Genomic DNA, 24,746 nt, shown 5'->3' with positions numbered 1-24,746 from the left:
ATAAAACACTCCGATTGGCTCCCTGTCACTATTTAAACCCACTCCTTTCTGTCACCGGTTGTCAGTCCGTCTGCAAACCTCAGTTTACTCTAAGCAAGCTTTTCAACCCTGACTCACTCCTGTTTTTGCTCCCGTCCGTCCCCCGGCTTCGATCCGGTTTTTGATATTGGCCGCGTCTACTCTCCTTTCCTGGCTTTCGACTCAATGCTGATCCCGACATGTTTTATGCTCTCCTGTCCCGGCGAATGACCTGTTTTTTTTCCCGTTCCCGAAATTGCCATCGTTCGCCACGGAAGTGCCACTTTTGCGTTCAGAGCGACCCGCTTCCTGCCTCCGGCGATCACGGGATCGTGGGTGCAATCCTTTCCTTTCTTCCCAATAAAACTGAGAGAAACGTAACGCAAGTGGGTCCTGTCTCCGTTCTGGTCCTGACAACATACATATATAGCAAACAGATTCCCCAGCTCTCACGAAAAATAATCCACAATAATTCATCTTCAAGGAGTTGTTAGAGAGATTCGGGAGTGTAAACAAAACACGACTGGCGTGAAAATCAGCACAACTTTAGAGTTGATGATCAAGATAAGGAATATACTGTAGTGCGCATGTCAACTGCCAAGGAGAATATTTTCTGTCATGATGACTGATGCGGGGCACCTGAGTCTGCCCCTTTGGCGCCAACAGCCACGGGACCCTGATTGGCCGCTGGACTCTTTTTAAACTCCCGTCCTCCCGAAAGCACTCGTCAGATCGTCTGCGAACCTATGCTCCCCGCTAGGCAAGCTTTTGTGACTCACCGACTCTATCCTGCCCTGTTTCTGTCCGATTCCCGTTGCCGACCTCTTTTCCGGACCCGTTTCTGTTTTCGCACCTTTGCCCCGACCGTCGAGCTGTTTTTTTTCTCGCCGTCAACGACGACCTTCCCTCGACACGGAAGCGCCACTTCCGTTTTCCCGCTATTTGCTACCCGTGACCGACGATCGTCGGATCGCGGATGCAAGTCCTGTTCTCCTTCTCGATAAAACCGAGTAAGACGAACGCTATTGGGTCCCGTCTCCGTTCCCGGTCTGTGACATTTTCGTTCTTTTCAGAAGTGTTTAGGAACCTCCTGTTTGAAGATTTTGCAAAATACGTTTTATTCGTTTTGTGAAGAAAACATAAACGAAGGAACCAATCACACTATCTGCGAGACAGCTTCTCTTACGACGCCTTTCACGATGAGATATGTTTACTTTTTTCCCATCATAGCTTTTTTAGTTTCCCAGGTTTGTTTGTTTTTTTTACATCACGAGGAAAAAAACTTTTCACGGATGGTAAAAATGGCAACTCGATGCCTGACGCGGGCCAATTTGAGGATTACGAATACATACGAAAAGATGAAGAAAAAACGGGCCGTCGATTCATGGACCGTAATCGAGTTCTAAATGACAGCAACGTTGACCGAACCGTTTTCTGTCACGCACTTTCTCGGAAGAAGAAAAGCTCTGGCGCCCCCGCAAAAAAAAATCAAACGTCTTATCATTACGACTTGTGCGTGATTTCGTCAATTAACGGATTCATTCATTCGGCTTCATGCTGTCCGCTGCCAACAATTTGAGACAAGGCGAGCACGCCGGTAGATCCTGGTGTAACACAGAGACGTCGATAGTTTCGTACGCTTCGTTACGCTTCCCGGTCTTAGCTTTCGAGAGACTTGCAGTTTGCGCTTTATCTCTCTCCGCTCGTCTTTTCGTTCTTGTCCAATGCTCTTTCGTGGGGTCGCTGGAGGGCTTGCAACACTCTGTGTCTGCACTTCATACTCCTTCTCTCGGCTACGTATGTGAAAAGTACCACCGAGCACACGCTCTGCCAATGAAAGGCTGCTGCCCCCTAATAGAGTGGAGGTTGAAGGATTTGATACATTTGACCATAAAGGATTTTATACCATCGAATACAAATGACATTGAAGCAAAAGATATTCACCGGCTGGGCTGTGGTGCGAGGTCAGGGCACCCTAGTGGAAAATGTTGTTTACAGGAACGGCGGGAACGGAACGTAAGGCTGATAAGATAATCAGCACATCCAGACGCAGAAAGGCCCTGATGACGTAGAAGCGCTACGTGTTGTTTTGAGTATTCCAGACATCGTGACGATCTTCAACGAGATGGTGAAAGCCCGGGGGCGGGGGGGGCTTCCTTGGCACGCCCAAGGGAGGAGTCGGCACGCCATTATGCGGAGAGAAGATGGCCAATAGGAGAGAGCTAAAGGACTTCCCGCAGACGCCAACGACACTAATTCGGCTGTTTTCGATGGAGTACACTTCATTAAGTTGTTAATGAAATGGGATTAGGAATTTTGGTCAGCGCGTTCGTGGCGGCGGCCGGCTGCCCAAGTCATGAATTGTGGATGACGGCACGGGAAGGTCCTTTAAGGCGATTCCTTCCACCGAGCAAAGATGGATTTTTCGGGCCGCCGAGACTCAAACCGGGACCGCTAAATTCCAAAGCACTTCGCTCGAGAAGAAAAGCGGGAAAAGTCTGCGAGAAGATGGGATGATTCGCTTAATTTATTGTAAGACCGTCATGCCGCTCCCATTATTCTAAGAGGTATCCATCATGTATTATCCTTCTTTTATCTTATGTTCAGTTACAACTCCTTAGTGTTCTAACATATCCTGTGCAGTCTTTATTTCATGTTGGGTTAAGTTAGAGCTAGTTCCTGCGCCTACTCGATATATTACGGTCCGCTGAATGTTTCTCGGATCGTCTCCGTTTCCTGTTTTGTTCCGTGAGAGCCGGTTCGCGTACACGGCGTTGTTATTCTTTTATCGGCATCCTCCGCCTTACGAGTTTTGTTCAGTGACGCCAAGTCGCTACTCCGGCTTATTCTTCTTTTCACGTCTTGTTTAGCGTCAGCTATTTTGCGTTTCGACGTAAACGGCATCTTTTTTGATTCGGTTTGAGCTAACACGTGATACTTGCTTTTTTGTTCATGTTTTGAAACAATAGGTGCCTGCAATATACGGTATTTCGTGGTCCGGTTGTCATGACAATGTCATTGTTGGGTTTACCTTTTATGTTTTGTTCTGTTAGAGATGCTGATGAAGTCGTTTGACCACACACGAATGTATACCCTGTAACATTAATGTCATGTCTTGTTCAGTAACAACCAGTTGGTACTCATTGTCTTACTTTCACATTTGAGCTTGTTTATGTCGCCTCCTCTTCCTCCTTTCATGTTTTGTTCGTGTTTTACCATGATTTACCAGCAACATGTAGTCAGGGCTGCGTTAATTAGGCTATGATCTCTTTGAATTCTGAAGATCCTAGTCAACCTCCTTATTCTGTACGCCATCCGATACGGATTCCACTTTTGTCAAGAAAATCTTATTCCGCATCCACACGGATCGGAGGAACGTTGGCGTCTCGAAATTTTGAAGGATTACGAAACCGCGTTGCCGAACTTCCACCCGCTTCTAGTCCGAATCGGATGGGTTTAGTTCTGCAGCGTTCGTTATAGTATTAGAATTATCTTTATTCTGGTTGATAGCAACAAGATTAGAAATAAGACTGCAGAAAAAGCATGGCCTAAAAAGTGAAAAGGGAAAGAATGTCAGGATAAACAGGAAAAAAGATGGACCGGGTCGTTCCAGGAGATCGTCTTAAGTTTGGAATTGCATTGCAAGAATAGTGCAAAGGAAAAGCGCTACAACATTTAGCAGCAACATAATATCAATAAACAAGATATGAATGGCCATTTTATTGACATGAGCCATATAGAGACATTTTCAGTCTCGCATGCTTATTTTGGGCGGTGGTGTCATGATTACTGAAGTGACTCACCTGCCGCCAGTTCTGATCGGCTCCCTGTCAGTATTTGAACCCAGTCCTGTCCGTCCTTTGTTGTCAGTCCGTCTGCGAACCTCAGTGAATACTAGGCAAGCCTTTTTTCGAACCTGACTCCCGCCTGTCCCGTTTTTGCTCCCGTCTGTCTCCGGCTACGACCCGTTTTGATCCTGACCACGTCTGCTCTCCCGTCCCGGCTCACGGCTTCTTTTTGTCCCCGACGACGTCTACTCCCCCGTTCTGGCTTAAGACTCGTTTCCGACCCCGACCACGCCTCGCTCTCCCGGTCCCGGCTATCGACCCGTTTTTCCGTCCCCGACGACGCCATCGCTCGCTACGGAAGATCCACTTCCGTGTTCGGATCGCAATCCGAGTACGAGGGCGACTTGCTTCCCGCGTCCGGCGAACAACGGATCGTGGGCGCAGCCCTTCCTCTTTTGATCCCAAAACCGTGGGTAACATCCTACGTGCCCACATTTCTTGTGTAAATATTGTGTCAATTATAACCCTTATCTTCTTTGTTCCTTTATCTTCTTTGTTTTCTTTTATCCTCACTGTTAAATGTGAAACTGGAGTGACACGTCCAATTTCGTTGTCACGATATGTTCAACCCATTTTGTAACAATGACAAGAAAGGTAGATTCTATTCTTTCAATAAAACGTGTGGTTAACACTATGCAATCGGGTCCTGTTTCCGTTCCGGTCCTGACAGTCGATGGCCCTGGGGAATAAACTATCTCTGATCCTGTTAATGATTATTGATTATGATTGATTATTTTGTTGTAAATGATATCAAATTCTATATTTCTGTCCCTGTATATTGAAACAGAAGGTATAATGCAAACGTTAAACATGAGTGACTTATTTGATGTTGGAAAATGAGTACAATAATAATAATAATAATAATAATTTCCTTGTATTGTCATTCTGTGTAACAATGCACACAGAACGAAATGTCGATTGCACCTGCCGTTCCTCCTTATTCTTCACATTTATAAAAAGTAGTTTCATCTTTTTCCTAACCGTTCGATTGCATGTTCATACGGAATTCTTCTCCCCAGTTAGGAGTTATTTGGGGACACGCCAAGTCCGCGTAGGTCCTCAAACGGGAAGACGCGGAAACGTCGCCGGCAGGAAAGTGCGCAAAAAGCCGAGAGGAGAGGCTCCATTATGCGCTCGGCGTAACGGCTCCCTCCTCGCAACCTCCCAAAGGACCGACTAAATCCCGGCCGGGCCTGCAAATCCCCACTAATCCCGCACTTGCGGGGCGCGGACGGCAGCACGACGGCGGCGCCGGCTTTTTTTTCATATGGAAAGAGAGCGCGTTCCGAGAGCCGCTGCTGTAAGCCGCCGCTTCCGTTCACGCAATGGCCGCAGTACAAAAAAGAAGTTCATACTCGCATACGGTTCTGCTCATTTGAGTAGGGGTCCACCGATTATCGGGCAAGTCCGTTTTTATTATTGGGAAGTCCACGGACATCGGTATTTCTATGTAATCAAAGGGCGATTAGGCTCAGATGCAGTCGAGCCTCTCTCTCCCTATCTCCGTCTCGGAAGCTACCCGCCCTTTTGATCGGATAAGCGATCGGGGGCAGAACCACCGGAGCGGTAGGAAAAACGTTAGAGCCGAGTCAACGGCGGCGGCTTTGCGAATTCCCGAGTCCGCCGATAATGTTAAGATTTTTTAAAGTATGTCCGTGGTTAAGAGATAGCTTAAAAAGTGTCGCTAACGGGTTTTAGGGAAGCGCGTTCAGGTGGGGACTGATATATTAGCTCTTACCATAACACGAGTTGGTCAATCGAGCGCGTGTGGTTGTATTTGAGAGAGCATAGAAAGCACGCTAAAGTGGAAGGCCGAGTGATGAGCTATTACCATAATATTGCTGCTAAGCCTAATTGTATTTCTTCCACTGTGAGTTTTGGTTTATTATGCCGATGAAAGGATAGAAAAAGAAACGTTTTTTGCCAAGTTCTGAAGCGAGGCCGATATCGGAGACGGAAGCGACGGTACAAAAATAAAGGCTTTTATCCGCGCCCTGATCTAAAGATAGATAAAAGATGACCGGCTGCACGTGGAACTCCGAGCTGTCAGCCAGCGCATCGTAACGGTTTATTTTTAAAAACCGAGACGTTTGGCGCTTTTCGACGACGGATTCGATGTCGGACATTTGTTCATATTCCATACCGGGACACAAAGCGAGAACGTTTTCCTCGTTCCGGGTTGTAAAAAGTGTCTTTACGACTTCAAATAACGTTATCCGTTCTTTTTGTTTTGCACAATCCAGACAAAGAAATTGGAAGCCACAAACACAACTTCTGTCGATATCCAATGAAGGTAAGAAACAAAAGTTGCTCCAAAAATAGTGATAATGGCGAGATTGTCAAGAACCAGAACAGGATCGGGACCCAAACGCGTCTTTCTCAGCTCGCTTTTCAAACGAAAATCGGAGTCGTGGTTTTTATAAACGGCCCAAAAACGCCGCGCGCGTTTCCCTTCTTGGGAATAGCATGGCAGATTTTTGTTATTTGACACCGAATGGAAATGGTTGGTTTTCGGCTTCTTACTCGCTCCTCCCACTCGATTTGAAATCCTTTCTTGAATTTCGAAAGAATCCATTCGAGACGAACGAAGCGCACCTCCGTGGCCCCCCTGCACTCTAGTTGTCAAATCCTCTTTTTCCAGGTTCTTTTGTCACCTTCTGGGTGATCTCAGTTGCTTTGCCATCGTTCCCGGCGTTCTCCGTTTGCGGAAAATGGCTCTGACAGGGGTCGGCTGGAGTCCTACGCCCTTGGAAACGGCTTTGCGATCTATTCCGGACTCCTAGATTTCGATCCCTAACTTCTCCTGAAATTTCTTTGGAGATTTTGTAGCCTACTTGACTTTGTCTACTAGATTTGATCGAAGTATCCATTCCACATAGGTGGCGGCGATCGGTTTTGGGGGCGGCCCGTGAGGTTGAACTGGGCTTTCCCGAAACCGGGGTTAATCGCGCTTACTGTGTGATCTAACAAGGAGGGGCGATTCCTTTTTCACATGGGAACAGATTCTGGTGCCATCATAAACGGAAGCAAGGTTCCAAAAGTGCATTTTGTTTTCCCTCAGACGGAGTCATCAGGAAGGGGGCAACAACTTTTTCACGGCCCTCGAGGCGACGGGACGCGCCAGGTGGCGCCGCCTTCCGAGCTAGCGACCGAGGACTTTCCTCGTCGCCTAGCTGCCGACGGCCGCGCGTCGGCGACCGAGACGCTTCGTGGAAGATGCGCCTCGGGAGGGTTCGAGCCATCGGACCTGGCCGGAGGTGGAAAAGCGTCCCCGACATAGACATAGAAGTGAAGTAGAGGAGTGAGGCGTGATCGGCTGGCCGTCAGGTGACCCGAGGCGCCTCCGCCGCGGCTTTAGAGGCCGGATTTAGCCTGGGCGGAGCGACTCTATTCACCCAGATCTCGTTAGCTCTCGCCGCGACCAAGAGTTATTGTTATGGCCTCGTGCCCGATTCATTCATTCATTGACGCGTCGTGGATTCATTCCAACGCTTGCACTTTAAATGAGCATTGTCGAGCCGCTGCGGACTAAACCCGAGAAATGAAAGCGACCGACTCGATTAAACCGAGTGCTACCCGTCGATCGAAACGTAGGAACCCTCCAAGTATCCATGTTTTGCTCATACAAATAAAAGAAATGACAAAAATGGACTATTTCCTTTATGTTTCCCTGCCCAGCCTCTTGCAAGGTACTCGTAGCAGCAAGATGGCAAACAATGATGTCTGTGTATTATTTGTTAATGCGACATCCGTTGCTCGGTCATCTTGGAAGAGGGATAGCCTCGTGTTCCTTATTTCTTCTCATATTGAGGTTTTTCCTTGCCCTCGTGTAGGTTGCAGATCAGGGGATGCTGTCATCATAGTCTGTAGTTTGCAATAGTCTGTGCAGCCCTTTCAGACTTCTTGTGATAAAGGGTGAGACGAATAAACAGGACTAGACTTTTGATGAATTAGGGTTTTTTTTAACCACTAGAATAATACATATTGTCCCTAATATAGAGACGAGTCACAAACTACGAAGTAAATGTTTTTTGCATGATCTATAACCACGAATCTTCTTAAAACATGTGTAACAATTTACACAGGATGTATTTTTTTTTAATACATAAAAGTTTATTCTTATTCATTGTTATCCTGAGGGCCTCGTTGTTCAGAATCGATTAAAATCCTATTTGTCCAAATTGACAGGTAAAAACGAGCTACTGTTCAAAAAAAAAAGATGTCATTTTTTAGCCATTTTGCCCATCTCAGGTAAAGTCAAGTCCTGTTTATTTGTTTGGCCCTTCATCCCAAAGAGTCTCAAAGGGCTGCACAGATCAAAGACCATTGCAAACTATTATTATGACAGCATCCCCTGATCTAAAACCTACACGAGGTCAAAAAAAACCTCAACATGAGGAAAATGAAGAAACCTTTAGAAAAAAAGCGCACATGACTATATTGTAATGAGCAGAAATTGGGCTCAAATGGACTCGCTCGTCTGCCTTGTATAAGGATACTGACTGGATAAAGGATGACTCGGTTTGAAAAAGAATTCTTTCTCTTGTCAGTTGGGAATCATCCATGCGTTTTACTCCGGTCGGGCAACCCTGCTTTCCGTGATAAAAGTCAAGCGCCTCGAAAGGCAAAAGACCGTTTCGCCGCCTCTCACGACAAGATTCAATGAGACGAAAGGTTTCGATATGGCGGACGACATCGGCGTCTTTACCGAGCGAGACGGTCGACGACCGGCCCGGAACGCTCACGAAAGCGTTTCGCAAGAAATCTGGCCCGTAAGAATTCAGATTCTTTTGTATTTTGGCCCAAAATGGAGGACATCAAAGAGGAGAAAAAGTGAAAGTCGACCAGCCGAATCAACGGATGGCGCTCGAGGTGTACTACTCCAAAAAAAGGCCCGGGCGGATTTGTTCTGACCGGCGAGCGTTCCGATGATTCGTCGCTGTTTTTCGCCGCCGCCCCATACTCTTGGCGCGTAAGAGAAATCTTCGGGGAAATCGCGATGGCCTTCAGGTGAATTGGCTATCCGACGCGCAAAGGTTTTCATACCAGGGCCGCGTCGGGTTCAAAAATGAGCCAGAGTCGAGTCAAGTCCTGTTTTTTTGTTTGGCCCTTCATCACAAAGAGTCTCAAAGGGCTGGACAGATCAAAGACTATTGCAAACTACAGACTAGTATGACACCCTCCCCTGATCTAAAACCTACATGAGGGCAAGGGAAAACTCAGAACCTCAAGTCAAGTCCTGTTTATTTGTGACACCCTTAATCACAGAGTCTCAAAGAGCTACACAGACAATTGCAGATCGACCCGAATTAAAGACATTGTAGCAATTTGTGGAATCACCCAGGAAAAAGTCTTGACAAGTAGGACTCATTAGGATGTCTGTCACGCGCATTTCCCATGTAAAAAGCATACGTCATTGGATCCGTTTTTCAAAAAGTGCGAGGCAAAAAATGTCAATGAATATTCGTAATATTTCCTTTGTTCTGTTTTTTTTACGTGACGTGCCTCTCGTTTTACGTTTATTGCGCTTTAATCTAACTGTAAAATGTATTTGTTTCGTGTTCCGGTAGTCTTTTATCATTTGTTTCAAAAATATACTGCCGGGCTTAGAACGGATCAGCGCAGTTCCATTGGAAATGCCTCGCTACTTACGAAGTCTTCAGGTTACGAAGCGACTCTCAGAATGAATCAAATTCGTAAGGAGAGGTACCGCATACCTGTCGCGCTCCACGGCTCCATGCCCGTACAAACTGTTGTATTTTCCCGTACGAAATACAAAATAAGCTTACACCGTACTTATTTTTTCGGAATGATGCGTGATGGGAAATCCCCAGGCGGCAGACGCATGCGCACAGTAGCATCAAAGCGCTCGCTTCGTTTGCCACAAAAAAACCCGATACCGAGATAGAAGCTTCTGCGGCGAATTCCTTCGACGCGATCGATTTGCCGTTTGGTGATCGTCGGTGTATACCGGACGGTGCCCGTCATTGACAAATTTGCGTTTTTTCCGTACAGAATTTCTCGTACGTCGTACTCGTCTTAAAATGCATAAAAACTTACTTTGTACGGCAAAAACGTACAGCTTGACAGGTACGGTACCGCCGTATGAGCGTTTTTCCTTATCGGTGATGCATTTTTGAGGCGGGTGCGACTTATACTCCGGAAAATGCGGTCGTCGTGTAGTAGAAGTGACGTCACGACGTCGTATTTTTCTGAACTTCGCTGCCCAGTCACGTGATCACTCCATTTCAAAAGCTGTCAGTCAAAAAGGTGTACATGACCCACCGCCGCCCCCCCGGCGCCCCCCACCCCACAACTTTCCCGCTTTGAAAAAAAATGGACGAATGGATGCTAACTCACGTTCCGAGCACTTCTTTAAAGTCGAAGACGCTCTTGATGTCGTCGACGTGTTTCTTCCACGAGCCGGACTCGCCGTTCTCTTTCGCCATGTCTCGTCACGAAGGGAAGGAGAAAAAAGCTCAATTCAAAAAAAGAATAGAGCGGCGGGGGCGGGAAGAAAGACGAAGGAGGAGAAGCTAACCTAGCAAGAGATAAGGTGAGGAGCGTTGGCGAGCTCGTTAGTGACTTAATAATCCTCTTGGTGACGCCTGTCCTCCTCCTCCTCCTCCTCCTCCTCCTCTGGTTCTCGTGTCTCCTCCCCAGGCCGGTGGCGGTGATGCGGCAGAAGGTGGGAAGACGCCGGCGGCGGCGACCACGACGACGACGAAGAGGAGGTTAAAAAAAGGGCGGAGGAGGGCTTCCCCCCGTCTCGAGTCTTCGCATTGCACCAAATAAACAGGTTGAAAAAGTCCTCCTGGATCCTCGAATGCTCTTCACATGTCCACCTGTTGCTGGGCAGAATTGCGCCTTCCGCGTCAAATCCAATATGACCAGAATCAACTTTAAAATAGTGTACTTAATATTGGGTCCGGCCATGGAATTCAATCATATCTTGAGTCGAACTGTCAAAACGGCGAAGCTCTTCGACACCGGACGTCGAAAATGATTTGAGTCTAAAGAATGTCCGCTTGTTTCTGGGCAGAATTTGCCGAGAGTCACGACGACGGACTCGAGCTTTAAAAAATGAAACGCAAGGGAAATGACCTTCGAAAAATGGCTTTTCGGTGTATGATATAAATGATATGAAAGGACAAACATTGTAGAGCTCCAACACAGGGCGTCTTTCGTTGACTTAGCCTAGAAAAATGTCCACTTTTTGCGAGGTAGAATTCCGATTGGGCACCTCGCGACTGCTCTTAACCGTCCATCTATTATCTGCACCGCTTATCCCCAATAGGATTGCGGGGGTGCCGGAGCCTATCCCGGCTAATTTCGGGCAGTGGGCAGGGGACACCCTCAACTGCTTGCCAGACAACTCACTGGCTCATTCCCACCTAGGGACAATTTGAACCGGCCAATTCGCCTGACATGCATGATTTTGGAATGTGGGGAGAACATGCAAACTCCGCACAGGGACGCTGGATTCGATCCTAGAACCTCAGGACTGTGCCGCCGACGTGCCGCTCTGCCCTGACCATCAATCCAAAAATACGAACCGACTAAACATACAAATAGTGTACAATAAATGTGGACAGACTCTTAATGAAACAAAATCTTTATTCAAACAGACAAAACAACCTACCTCTGTGGCACCATACTCCTTTTGGACGTCTACATTTGGAAATTGTCCCAAAAAATGTCCACCTGTCGCTCGGCAGAATCAAGAACGGGCCTTATCGGCCAGATTTCAAAAATCCCACAGAAATGGATTTACAAATAATCGACATAAAATGTGGCTAGAACATGACATAAAATGAAATCTTGATTGGAACTCACAAAACGAGAACCTTTTGCACCAGATGTCTTTTGGACGTTGAAAACGACACTGAACCCCCAATACCCCCAATAAGCAGGTTAGCGCCTTACATGGCTGCACAGATCACGGCCGCTATTGGGAAATGTGAAGCACAATGTAAAGCGCTTTGGGAAGTCACTGACTTGAAAAGCGCTATAGAAATGCAGATCATTTCAGATCATTTCATTTCAATAGACAATATTCATATGGTCTTGCTATGAATGAAAAGGTCAAAACACAAGTATATACTGACTTCATTTGAGCTTTAGCTCAAATTTAAAAAAAGATCTCTTGATCGAAACGCAAATGTCCAACAAGTGTCTGTATTCTAACTCGGAAAGAAAAGGAGCGTCGGAAGCACCAAAATAGATTTATTCCCCAAAATGTACACGAGTCAAAACAAGTTTCCCGATATGTTACACAACTCCGTGTTTTACAATCCGCAGATCATTTTTTTCCTTTTGATATCAGTAACGTATTCATGAAATACCCTACCCGAAAGGTTTCCCGTTTGATGATTAAACCGCAAAGGTCCCTCTTCACCGCCACTCTAGCTACATCAACCCGATCGGAATATCGTTCGAGATCCGACGGCACCGTTTCCACACCGAACCCGTTTCGTAGGACGGAGTCCTCGGAAATCCCTCGATAGGATCGGAAAGGTCGTCTCGAAGGCCTCGGCTCGCATCGCACGAAAACGGCGCGGAGGTTCACGGGGAAACGGAGGTCCTTCGTCCTTAAGAGAAGGTGGCTCGGAGGAGGGCCTCTTGCTGTCGATGGTGGAGGGCGCCGATGCCCACGGCGGGGGCCGGCAAGGGAGGTCGGCTCGCCACGCGGAGCTGAAAGGGCCAAACGCAAAAAATGACCAGGAGGAGGAGGGGAGGCTTCGCAAAACCTTTTCCGACTCGGAAGCCGGGCTCACCTTGCGGCCCAACTGTTTCTCGAACCTCGGGGCCACAAAGGACCAGGGGCCCATGTTCCGGGGTTCCTCCTGACTCCAGATGAACTCTGTAAACGCAGATTGCTTTGCAAATGATCGCCGAAACCCGAGTCTCTCCTTCGTAAAGGTACGACGATCCGGTGGATCGATAGTCTGACCATTTCATTCAAAATAGGCGCACCCCAAAAAAAAAAATGCGCCTTTTCATCGGATGCGCCTTACCAGAGATACATAAAAAAGGCTGTGGATGTAACTTCAACATATTCTACTTCCAAACGAAATCTTCACGATAGCCTCTGTCCGGCCGCTCGAACGGCTCTCTGAGACGCGCTCGAATAAACTCTTCCTTTCCCATCTTTTTGGGGTTTGGGTCGGCATTTGGACTGTATAGAACGGTCCTTCTCTTATTTTCACCATTTTCATCCTGGAATAAAAGAAAATCGCACTCCTCCTAGCGTCATGCGCTTGGTGGCTGAAACAGCCAGGCTCAAAGTAAGATAAAAGCAGAGAGGCACGGTGGGCAAAAAAGATATAAAAGCTATTTGAACTCCTTTGGGCTTTATAAACGCCTCAAACCTATGCGAGGAGGATTTATTCTCCAAACCCCACCCGCTTCCTTTCCCCGAGCCTAATTCACGCGCTCTGTGGCCGGAACACCGACGCTAACTTTTGAAGACAGACTTGAGAGAAAATCTTTTGAAACGACTTTGAAATCAAACCGGGGATGCGTGTTCTGTGATTCTGTTTTCAATGCAAGCCTTTCTCTTACTGTAGTTTAATATCAAAGGCCTTATAGTTGGGAGATCCTTCCGTCTCAAAAATCAAATCTTTTGAGAGTGCACCGCCGCGCTTGGAATATTTTGAGGGTTAGGGTTAGAGTTTGGAAAAAGCAGCATTTCAAATCTCAGTCGGAAGTCAAGTGTTGAAAAAAAAGATATCAAATAAGCCGTCACTAAAATAAGTTCAATCGTAAGCCGGAGCAGATTGTAAGTCTAACGTCCCGCTGCCGTCTTTCTTTAATATCTATCCATTTCTCTATTTCCCCTGCTCGTATCCCTCGAGAGGGGTAACCTACAGCAAGACAAACGCGTTCAAAAATAAAGAAAATTAAAAAGGGAAAAAGTAACAAAAACACACAAAAATTTGGGGGGGACCGTGGCCAAGCCAAATGCCCAAACACCCAAGTAGTGAAGCACCTCGGCACCCGAGTCGGTCACGCTTTGGTCTCTCCAGATGAAAGCGGCCGTGTCACTCGCTCAGGGTGACACGACGCACTCTACTGTTTACCAGCAGGGCACGACAGCTTACGCCGGTTTACCCCTGCCGCATCGTACGGATGCCCTGCCCATCCCTAAGAATGCGTCTAAACATCCCATCGTCTTATTTCTTTAATAACTCCCAAAAAAAATTGTTATGGTTTCAGCGAAAGGTAAGCAACACGAGCGATTAAAAAACTCGCGAGAACCTTTTGTATCGTGTCTCTCGGTCCCGTCGAGGATGGATTCTTTCTTTTAAGTTGCGAGCGTTAGCTGGCTTAAGCGTTGAGCTCAGAGTTAAAGCTTGAAATTTCCCGGATTTCAGGGCAGCCAAAGTTAAAAGCTTTAAAGCAACATCCACTCCAAATTTGAACTCAGAACTTTGAAAGAGCGTGGATAAAGTGCTGTTACTTTTGGTTGAAGCTTTTGAACTCTATTTAAGTGCTGCGGAAGTTTAGGATAAAAGCCCGCTCCAACTCAAAAGTTAAAGCTTTCGTGTTATGACGTTTGAAGCCGACTTATGTCCGGAGCTAAAGCTTTTATCGCTAGTCTCTATTTCGATGTGGTTAAAGTTGACGTTTAAAAAATGCTCCAAAAGTGTCCTTAAATTAAATATGTATGTGACAACAAGTTCAAAGAGCCTTTATATCTATTTTTTTTTCCACGGTGCCAATCTGCTTTCATCTTACTTTTATCATCGGTGTTTCGGCCACAGAGCGCATTAGGCTAGAGGAAAGGAGGCGGGTGGGGGTTGCAGTCCTTGTGCGCACTCGCGGTTTTTTTTTAATCGTAAGACGAAAACGGTCAAAATAAGAAAAATACGGTTTCGAATCCGGTCCAAATGCCGACCCGAACCCGCCAAAAGATGAGGTTGATTTGAGCGCATCTAAGAATTCCACATACGTGAACGTGCAATCAAAGGAGCGGCCGCCATGAAGATTTCAGCCAGAAGATGGCATCAGCGAGTAGAAGGCTTTGAACTTACGTACCCTACCCCTAGTTTTAAGCTTCAAATGTCGGACCGTTTGAGCGCCGTTACCTAACTCCAAATTCAAAATCTACATTTTGTCAAGCTTGCTTTAACTCAAAAGTTGAAGTTTAAAAGCGACGAGTTTTGTTGAAATGAACATTTTGGTGTAAAGCTTGAAGTCAGGCTTTATACTTGAACTCAAAAGTCAGAGCTTAAGTTATGTTTTGTCAAGCTCAACCGTTGGAGTTAAAGCTTTAACTCAGAGTTTAGGTTTTCAACGTTAACTGCTATAGACTGTATAAGTGCCGTGAAAGTTAAAGCTTTAAATCTAGACAAACCTCAAAAGTTAAAGATTTGAAAATATAAACTTCAAAGGGAATTGATCTCTGGAGTTAAAAGCTTTCATTGGTCTCTGCGAGTGCTTTCAAAGTAAAAGCTTTCAATCGACGTTCACTCAAAAGTTTCAAGGAACAGTGTGTAATATTGAGTGCCTCCTCGTGGTACAAAAAAACTTTTATTCGGTTGATTTAATGACATGAACGATGATAACACGGTTTATTCTTATATTCGAAATATTAGGTGGAGAATTTTCTTTTTCTTTTCCATAGTGGTCGCCGCCATGTCTGTCTGGGATTTTGCTGCTACGTTGTGCTTTTGGTCTACAATTTTTTGGGGGGAGTTCAAGCGTTCAAGTTTGGCAGCACCTCTCTCGTACGTCACACCTATTCACGGAGACCCCCGGATACCTCGCTCTTTGCAGATTTCGAACGGAACGGTCTTCATTGCACCCTCCGTTGTGGTCAGAGAGAGCCGACGGTAAGGGCCGCTGGCTTTAGAGTAGAAGCCGGTGGGGGCTCCGCGTGCGCTTTTGACAAACGTCCCCCGATTTTGTTTTCATTTGACATCGTGACAGTAAAACCGACCGCCGCGACGTGTCGTTATTTGTGGTACTCTCGGTCGGGAATGACGGTTGACCGTTCACTGCAAAAAAGCGAGAGATGTCTGGTGATGGCGGGCCGGGCACCTTTTGCATCGGGATACTTGCGGAGTTCCGTCTGGAGCGCCTGCAACGGGAAAGGACACAGCTCCTCCAAGCGGACGAGCGCAGAGTCCTGCCGGCCAGCGCTCTCCCTCTGCTTCAGCAAGGCGTAGTAGTGCTTTCCCGAGCACAGCACCACCCGCTGGACGCTGGGAGCAATGACAAAAACCAAGCAGACAAGCGAGAGTGACTCGACGTCGGCATGCAACATTTCACGGGGGCTTTCCTACTTTTCAGGTGAGACGGACGCATCCCCCAACACGGGTTTGAAGGACGTCCCCGGCGCCATTTCCGCCAAGCCGGACGCCGCCCCCTTTGGAAAAACGGCCACATCTTTCCATCCGTTCCCACGCAAACTCGGAAGCGGAGACTCACGGAAAAGCGGAGCAAGGTCTTGGGTCCCGCCACGATGAGGGGCTTGCGGAAATTGCGGATCATCTGCCGGCGGAGCAAGTGGAAGTACTGGGCGGCGGTGGTGGGGTTGACCACCGCCATGTTGACCGTGTCCCCGTCCACGCCTTCCTCCTTACTGTCGCACATCTGAAACCAAATAGCGTCCTACCTCGGTCAACCTCCGAGGACAGCGGGTCGGGACCCCCCGGCATTTCTTGGATTCTGACCCCGCTTTAGGGCCTCTTCCCCCACGATACGCTATCGACGACGGACGGTTTCCCGAAAGCGTACGACAAGTGACGTACCTCAGATGCTCGTCTGCTATTGGCTCGTGTCACGGTATCGCGAAAGTGCCGATTTGCTGTTAACTGAACGACCTCTCGTCACGCCTTTCTCCGCATTTCAGACTTTCATATACTTTGTATTGACATATATTGTATTTTTCCATCTCGTGTTTACTGGCCCCGGGGCCCGAGGCTTTCGATGATGCTAAAGGAAGAGGCGAAAACGCGATCGCCGTTGAAACGGCCAATACGAAGAAGGTACGCGCATCTTCACTCCGGCTAAGGAATTTGGCCATCGTCGATCGACCGTCGGGACAATTATTTCTAAGAAGCGAGTCATCTAAAGGCGAGACGATCTTTGCAAATAAAAGTTTTCGAATCCGTTTTATTTTGTCGTTTGCTGTAGCCGTATCCTCCCCCTCCCACCCGGCATCCACCCGCTACTTCACTCGACCGACCCGAGTCGTGTCACATCGAATCGAATTCCCCTTTGCACGCGTTTATTTATGATGATATTAAATGGTCCGTACGTTTATTACACACGTTTGATTTCTTTTGTTTTTGATCGAGGATACCGCGCGCATTAGCTAATTAGTATAGCTTTCTGTTCGCCGCCATATGCTCATTTCACTTTGCAGTCTCCACTTCAGTATGGATTTATGTCAGATCTCAGGGTCTACTGGAAATGTGCTCAACTATTTGAATGACGCCTTGATTTTTCTTCAAAAACTTGATGCGTCGGTAGAGTTTTTTCCGAGTAGCTCTCGGAGTTGAGAGCGTCTAGTTCAGGGGTCGGCAACCTATGGAACGCATGCCAGCGGTGGCACGTGAGAAGTTAACCGGTGGCAAGCAAGCGCACGGCAAATAATAATGATTTTTTTTTTTAATGCGCGTTTTTAGGTGAATTGAGACGTTTTCAATTGCGCGCCGTGTTATTTAGAGGCTTGACGGTAGAGCAACTCCTCTTCTGTTTCTCGTATGTCTGCGCCGCGCCTCGCAAAAGGAGGAAAAATCCGTGTTTTAACCCACGCACAGAAACGCCGGCGCGCGATAAATCTACGAATCACAACAGCTCCTCCGGCGAAAAAAATCTCATTCTTATCAGACAGCACGGAGTGACGCTTTGTGCAAAAAATGACCGTGCCGTTTGTGCACGACGCCTCGAGCGTTGCACTTCGCACGTCAGGTGTTAAACGTCGTTACGAGACGAAACGTGAACACGAATTCAAGGGCGAGTCCGACATGGCGGAGACATTAAAACGCGCTGTGTCCAGGTACGGCAAACAAACGCAGACCCTGAAAACCTTTGTCACCGCTAAAGCACCACCACTGAAGCAAGCTATCACATTGCCCACTGCACGACAAAGCACGGAAAACCATTTATGATGGTGAATATATTAAAGGTGTGTGTGTGTGTGTTTCAAGTTTTGATAAATAACATGGATGTCTACACTATTTTCCACATGTTGCTCACATTCATTTTTTAGTTTGTTGATGAAAATAAATTGGTCAGTTATACGATTTCAACGTATATCCATGTTTTATATTCAGACCGGTCTCAAATGACCGCTCTGTTGGATAATAAAAAAATTCATGTGGGAGTCATTAATCTTAGTGTGGCGGACTGATTTACAAGGACATTTGAAAGTGGCACTCCGCACCCGAAAGGTTGCTGACCCCTGATCTAGTTAATGGACTGAAAAGCTGTCCCTTTTGGAGGTCTAGGGATCCTCTTCCAAAGATTTGGGCCATGGGGTTTCACCTGCAGAAAGCGCTCCAAGCGACAGGAAGAGTGTTCGGGTCCGGCTCCGTCGTAGCCGTGAGGCAGGAGGACGACCATCCCGCACTGGAGGAGCCACTTGGCCTCGCCTGAAAAAGACCTTTTAGGACCTCCGGCGACCCGGCTCCCGTCTCCCGCCTACCTCCGGAGATGAAGGCGTCGAAGACGATCTGGGCGCCGTTGAAGAAGTCTCCGAACTGAGCTTCCCAGACGGGCAAGAGGTCGGGCCGGGTCACGCTCACGCCGTACTCGAACCCCAGGACGGCCTCCTCCGACAGCGGGCTGTTGCAGACCTGCCCGACAGCCGGCGGTCAAGGGAGCGTCCGAGGCGGCGGCGACGCTTTCGTACCTCCAGGAATCCCGTCTGCTCGGGGGCGATGGCGTTGAGGGGAACGAAGGCTTCGTCCGTGTCCTGGCACACCACGGTGGCGTGGCGCTGACTGAAGGTGCCGCGCCCCACGTCCTGCCCGCTGATGCGGACGTCGAAACCTGGAAGGATCCGCGCCGGGCAATGGGATCAACGGGACCGGGCGACGGACGGGAAACCCACCTTGGCAGAGGAGAGAGCCGAAAGCCAGAGCCTCGGCGGTGGACCAGTCCACTTTGGAACCCTCTTCCAGCTTTTGTAACCGGGCCTGAGCGCACGGGAGAAGAGCTCAGTGATTCCTAAACCGTGTTCGGAGGGACGCGGTTTAGCTCGGGGGGGAGCGGGAACCTTTTCCGGCCGATGAGCTAAGCTAAGGCCCGAGTGCATTTTATTGCACGATGAAATAATAATAATAATAATGCCAGAGCCAGTGTCCTATATTTATAATATACCACTTCAAGTTTGTTCCTCCCCCCATTTACCCAAGAGTGTTGTTGGGAATGAAATCTCAAAATGTAGCGTTGACCAATGAGTTATCTGACTCCGTTAAGCAAACACTACCTACATTCACCCAAAAATGTATGCGCGCTCGTTTCTCGAGGGAAAAATGATCAGGAAGCCGACATTTCCGCACGGGGGCAGATTTCATTTCATTAGCAATTTAACTCCGTGTACTCCATCGAAAATGGCTGAATTAGTGACGCTGGAGTCTCTGTGAAACCTTTTTCTGAAATCCTTGAGCTCTCTCCTTAGAGGCCCACATCTCCCCGCAAGATGGTGTGCCGGCTCCTCCCATGGGTGTCCCAAGGAAGCCCAACGTGGGCTCCGCCACCTCGTCGCGATGTCTGGAAAACTTAAAACGACACCGAGCGTTTCTAAGTCATCTTGTTCTCAAAACATCGCCTGCCGTCCTCCGTCAGAGTCCTGTTATCAAAATTCCCTGGTCAAAATATTCTGCATTTGGAGCAGCGTGACCTGTCATTGAACTACAGCCCAGTCAGTGAATATCTTGCATTAAACTCAATCAATGTCACTCGTATTCCATGGTATAAAATAGTCAAATGTATAAAATACTTTCGTGTTAAGCTTGTTTTAAATGTCATTTCGTCCTCATTAATGGCTTCAAAACAAGGTGCGAGCAGATTTCTTTTGTAAAAATGTCCCAAAATACCGCAAAGGAGAAGGCAATTGCGAGAGAATGAAGGGAGTGATTTTCGCTGTGTGCAGAGCTTTGCGCCCACCTCTACAGCTCAGTCAATGTCATTTCTGTGAGTGGTTTACTGGCGTTTTCACCTATTTAAGGTCGACTTGTTGGAATTTAGTTTGATGAGGTTCCGTTGAAAGGATGACTCGGGGACCGACAACCCAGAGCGGGGTAAGTCGGTGCGACACCCCGACTGTAAACTATAGTCGTAAAAGTACCCTCGTGTGGACTCGGCTTCAAGAAATCGGCATCCTGTCTACCGATTCGGGGACGTCACAAAGAAAGGTGCGGCCGTCGAACGTATCCTCCGGGCCCTAGGGTGACCCGCGAGCCGCGGGTTCCCGACCCCCCCCCCGGTGGCGTCGGAATCTCCGTACCTGAGCGTGCGTCTTGATGAGGTGGTCGTGCACGCGTATGCGCGAGGGTACGTCCACCGACTTGGCGCCCACGTAGCGCAGCAGCGGGACGGGGACGCCGGTGTCCCAGGACGTGACCCGGTCTTGGGGCTCCTCCAGGTTTTGCCAGCGCCCCCGCAGGTTGCTAGGCGACGGGCTGTAAGCGCTCACCTCGGCCAGCTTGTCGTTGAGCGCCCCGTAGTACTCGCTCTTGATCCGCCGCCGCTCGTCCTCCGTCAGGACGCCCTCGGAGATCAGCAGGTCCGAGTAGGCGTCGGGGACGCTCTTTCGGGAACTGAAAAGGTCCAAGGGAAGGGGTCTCAAACTCCGAGCCCCCGGGACGATGCTTCGAGGCCCCTGCCTCGATATAAGAGTTAAAGGGACAGTGTTTTTCTGATCTAAGGCACAACAAAAACCACGTTTCCTGAAGGGAGCGGCGTAACGACTCGACGTCGCCGCGTTCTGTCAGGCCGCCGAAAACGAGCGCCCGACGCTCGACCGAAGGAGACGAAATACGGAGACTCAAAGTGAGCGAAACCTTACAACTTTTGAAAAAAAAAATGTCAAGTGTAAAAGAAACGATAAAAAAGTTTGGATTTTTCTTCCCCTACTTTTTGATTTACGTTTTCCCTTTTATTCTCCTTCCCTATTTTTTTATCCTCCTTTTGTCTTTTTCGAGAAAGGCTGTGCGATTTTTGCTCCCTTTCAGTCTCCGTCGCTCGTCGTCTTCCCTCGACTCTCTTTTGGGCTACGCTACAAAGCGCGGGGACGTCCGTTGGACAAATCTGAAAGGCCGTCCCTTTAAGAAGAGCGGAACGCTTTTGCGGAAACTTCCCTTCGGCCCGACCTCGCCCGAATCGCAGACGACCCCGCGGGGGGGGGGGGGGGGGGGGGGGGGCCTCGACCCCGACTGACCGGATAATCTTGTACATGGCCGGGTTGGTGAAAGAAGGCTCGTCCAGTTCGTTGTGGCCCCATCGCCGATAGCAGACCAAGTCCACGATGACGTCCTTCCTGAAGCGGTGCCGGTACTCGGCGGCCAGGCGGGCGGCCCGGACCACTTCTTCCGCGTCGTCTCCGTTCACGTGGATCGCGGCGCAGTTCACCATCTTGCCTGAGGCGACCGGACGGCAACTTAAGGAGGCGCCGTTATTCGGCAGCCGCGTTTCATCGCGATTTACGAACCGACGTCGCTGCAGTAGAGAGAGGACCTCCCCCTGTCGGACGGCGTGGTGTACCCCACTTGGTTATTGACGATCAGGTGAACGCTCCCGCCGACCCGGTAGTGAGGGAGGTCGCACAGCGTCAAGGTTTCCGGGACGATCCCCTGGCCGGGGAAGGAGCCGTCGCCGTGGACCTAGGACGGGGCGTATGAGTCGCGTCCTTCCGGGGTCCGATGACGGAGACCCACCTGCAAACAGACCACCCGGTCGCCCGGCCTGGCGCCCTCTTCGGCCGAGTAGTCGCCCTCTCGGCAGAGCCGCTGCCTGGCCCGCGTCTTGCCCTGGGCCACGGGGTTGACCGCCTCCAGGTGGGAGGGGTTGGGCAGCAGGGTGACGCGGAGCCGCCGTCCCGATTCCTGCTCCAGCTCCACCGAAGACGTCAGGTGCGACAGGACGTCCCCGATGGCGGGCGAGGCGTCCGGGAACTCGCTCAGGCCCCGCATCTTGCGGAACATCAGCTAGCGGACACGCAGGAAGACCTTCAACCCGCGGCTCGGACGCCACCGACCATCCGCTTCCCCCCCGTTTACCTCCGGCGGGAGCCGTAGCAGCCCCGCGAGAAGGTTGAGTCGTCCCCGGTGCGGCATTCCCACCACCACGTCCGTGACGCCGGCGAGGGCGGAGCTCCGGAAGAGTTCCAGGAAGAAGGCCATGGCGCTCTCCGCTCCTTCTCCGCCGTAGCGTTTGACCGTGGAGAATTTGGTGGCCAGGAAGCGGTCCAATTCCTGCGGCCAAAACAGCAAAGCGCTTCAATTTGGGCTCCCTCGCCCCGGAGCGAGCCCCTCGGGCGGACCTGCGACTCCAGCATGAGCTTGGCGAGGGCTCTCCTCTCTTCCGGGGAAAATCGGGCGGCCTTGAGCTCCTCGAAGCGGTCGGCCATCCATTCCCTCTCCTCTGCGCCGCGCAGCTGGCCGGTCTCCACCGACAGGCGGCCGCAGTAGACCCTCTCCAGGTAGGCCCGGACCTCCTCCGCCGAGGCCTCCGTCTTGCCCAGGTGAGGCAGACCTACGCAAACGCAGAGACCCTTTAACCGTCGGTCGGGGATGGGATAGCGCTCCCGGGATTTAGTGCGCCGGACCTGAAGTGTCGAGCCGTCCTGCGAGGACGTCGGCGATCGCGCCGATCTCGGGAACGTGCTCCGTCACGGGCTTTTGCGGCAGGAGCGGGTTGATTTTGGCCAGCTTGTGTCCGTGCGCTCGGTACGCCTCCACCAGACGGGCGAGGCCGTGATCTAAAATCAGAAGAGCGTCTCACGCGTGCCAATGAAAATAATACACGTCGTACGGTCGAACCCCGGGATACGGCATGCCCGCCTCATGATGTTTTTGCCTTACAGCGTGGAATCAAATATTTGATGGCGTTTTCCACACGATACCGCATCGACAACATAGTATTTTGCGTGGCCCGTGTCTATGCATATGGCGTCTGCTATTGGGCGTCCTTTTAAATCACGGTATGCTAATAGTTCGCATCACAGCATTGTGAAATGCAGTTATTTTGGGGCGGCAGTAGCTCAGGAGGTAGAGCGATCGTTTTAGGATTAAGGGATCCCAGTTCGAATCCCGGCTTATCCGTGTTACATGCCGAAGTGTCCTTGGGTAAGACACTGAACCCCCAATACCCCCAATAAGCAGGTTAGCAGCCTTACATGGCTGCACAGATCACGGCCGCTATTGGGAAATGTGAAGCACAATGTAAAGCGCTTTGGGAAGTCATTGACTTGAAAAGCGCTATTTAAATGCAGATCATTTCATTTCATTTCATTTCATTATTTTCTTTTCTTTTTTTTATTTAGTTCAAAATTGCATGGGCGTGGTACTGAATTTTTGGTACTCTATTGGCTATGGCACCCAAGGCTTGCCGCCATTTTAAAGAGAAGCTGAAAAACAAAACTTGGTACGATCAAGAAATATAAAGGAAGCACACCAATCCCTACCCTGGTTAAGTTGCATGGCTGAAACCGCTCAACAATTGAGATGAGTTAAAAAAAGACACAATTAAAGCAAGTAAATCTTTAAAGGGCATTCCTCGCAAGTTTTATAACGCTTTTCATTTGAAGCGGTCTCCTCTAGCTCTGCATCCACCCACTATTCCACTGTACCAGCTCGAGTCAATCAGCAGATATATGAAATTTCATATTTCCTTTATATTGTTAAATCCTACATAAGTAGAACTTACTATATACTATTTGTTTTTTCCCACGATACAGCCATTTCACCTTGCGATCCCCACCTCAGCACGGATTCATGTCGTATCCCGGGGCTAAACTCTACTTGTAAATCCGAATCCTTTGGAATTGGACATAAAACAGTAAACGGCTGAGGTATTATGATGTCCTATTTGACCACCAGAGGGCACTGTATAATCTCGGCACTGGTTTTCAGATAAATGTGCACAACATAGCAGCAAGATGCCTGACAAATGGCGGCAATTACTGGGTATGGATTCTGCTATGTAAATTAATACAAATGTATCAACCTACGAATATTTATAAAAAGTAACATTGGTATGATAGTACATGTATTTTTACCTATTATTAAATTCATTTTTTTTTACTGAATGAAAGTTTTTATTGTACCACTAGAAGGCGCTGTCCATTTAAAATAAGAAAACTTTCTGCCTTTAAATTTTGCAAAGTGAACTTGGCGTCACAAAAATGAAGAACTTGCCTCAGATGGAAGCAAAAACGTAATCGATAGGTCATTTATGACGTAAGATGAGATGTGGGTAAGTACTATGACGTCACTCAACGGTTGTGGATAAAATAGTCCGGAGCGGAGGCTGACCTTGATTCAAGCGTGCGATGCGGTCGCCGATTAATTCGTCCTCCGCCGGCTCGCCCGTTGGCCGGTATCCGTAAATGCCTCTGTCGGTGTGATACCGGCGGCCAGCGGCACGGCGGAAGCCGTCAAGGCCGAGTCTCCGTGCGGACGTCGTCAGGAAAAGTGCAGCGGACATGATTCCAAATTCAAATGAAAGAATAAAAGAGAAAAAACGAGGTGTATGCTGGGGAAAGCTACGCGAGGAGGGCTTCCGCCATTTTGTCCGGTGTCGTTCGCGGTGGGAGGAGACGATAGCTCGAAGATGATTGGCCCAGGACACCAACTCGAACCTCATTGGCTGGCGGGGAACACGTTTCCGATTCACCTCCACGTTAATACCTCGTGCAGAAAA

At 48.9% G+C, this 24,746-nt stretch overlaps 3 protein-coding genes and 2 long non-coding RNA genes across 5 annotated transcripts in view; 2 read left to right on the top strand and 3 right to left on the bottom strand.

Annotated features, from left to right (window-relative positions):
• camk1db (calcium/calmodulin-dependent protein kinase 1Db) overlaps window positions 1-10,934 on the bottom strand; it is a 26,035-nt gene extending 15,101 nt beyond the window's left edge. The window contains exons 1-2 of the mRNA XM_088339440.1: window positions 10,408-10,934; window positions 10,227-10,317 (exon numbers count right to left, since the gene is read on the bottom strand). Of these exons, the coding sequence (XP_088195566.1) occupies window positions 10,227-10,315 (89 nt within the window). The 5' untranslated portion in view covers window positions 10,316-10,317; window positions 10,408-10,934. The remainder of the gene's footprint in view (window positions 1-10,226; window positions 10,318-10,407) is intronic.
• LOC148362028 (uncharacterized) lies at window positions 6,066-7,394 on the top strand. The gene is made up of 2 exons (XR_015850805.1): window positions 6,066-6,159; window positions 6,928-7,394. It is a non-coding gene; the product is annotated as an uncharacterized LOC148362028 (long non-coding RNA).
• LOC148362026 (uncharacterized) lies at window positions 10,023-18,249 on the top strand. The gene is made up of 3 exons (XR_015850840.1): window positions 10,023-10,422; window positions 10,530-10,665; window positions 16,164-18,249. It is a non-coding gene; the product is annotated as an uncharacterized LOC148362026 (long non-coding RNA).
• dhtkd1 (dehydrogenase E1 and transketolase domain containing 1) lies at window positions 12,076-24,732 on the bottom strand. The gene is made up of 17 exons (XM_088339429.1): window positions 24,359-24,732; window positions 22,651-22,803; window positions 22,366-22,577; window positions 22,103-22,297; window positions 21,761-22,030; window positions 21,535-21,706; window positions 21,265-21,463; window positions 20,332-20,644; window positions 18,934-19,018; window positions 18,733-18,872; window positions 18,526-18,676; window positions 18,366-18,472; window positions 16,302-16,466; window positions 16,157-16,239; window positions 15,912-16,075; window positions 12,644-12,729; window positions 12,076-12,560 (listed from the first exon to the last, which is right to left on the bottom strand). The coding sequence occupies exons 1-17, from the start codon at window positions 24,687-24,689 to the stop codon at window positions 12,459-12,461; spliced, it is 2,928 nt and encodes a 975-aa protein (XP_088195555.1). The 5' UTR covers window positions 24,690-24,732; the 3' UTR covers window positions 12,076-12,458.
• Window positions 24,622-24,746, bottom strand: part of LOC148362024 (CUGBP Elav-like family member 2) — a 35,894-nt gene continuing 35,769 nt past the window's right edge. The window contains exon 14 of the mRNA XM_088339434.1: window positions 24,622-24,746. The gene's annotated coding sequence lies outside the window, so the exon portion shown is untranslated.

This window comes from Urocampus carinirostris, chromosome 7 (assembly GCF_059441175.1).
Source record: "Urocampus carinirostris isolate Australia breed hairy pipefish chromosome 7, RoL_Ucar_1.0, whole genome shotgun sequence".
NCBI classification, from domain to species: Eukaryota; Metazoa; Chordata; class Actinopteri; order Syngnathiformes; family Syngnathidae; genus Urocampus; species Urocampus carinirostris.
This window is presented reverse-complemented; position numbering and strand designations above follow the sequence as displayed.

Coding starts and splice junctions, on each gene's coding strand:
- dhtkd1 (XM_088339429.1), bottom strand. CDS start 24,689: ATGAGGTTCGAGTTGGTGTCCTGGGCCAATCATCTTCGAGCTATCGTC. Junction 16,467..18,365: donor GCTTGGAGCGCTTTCTGCAG/GTGAAACCCCAT, acceptor ATTTGGTTTCAG/ATGTGCGACAGTAAGGAGGA. Junction 12,730..15,911: donor CAAGTATCCCGATGCAAAAG/GTGCCCGGCCCG, acceptor CTGCGTTTACAG/AGTTCATCTGGAGTCAGGAG.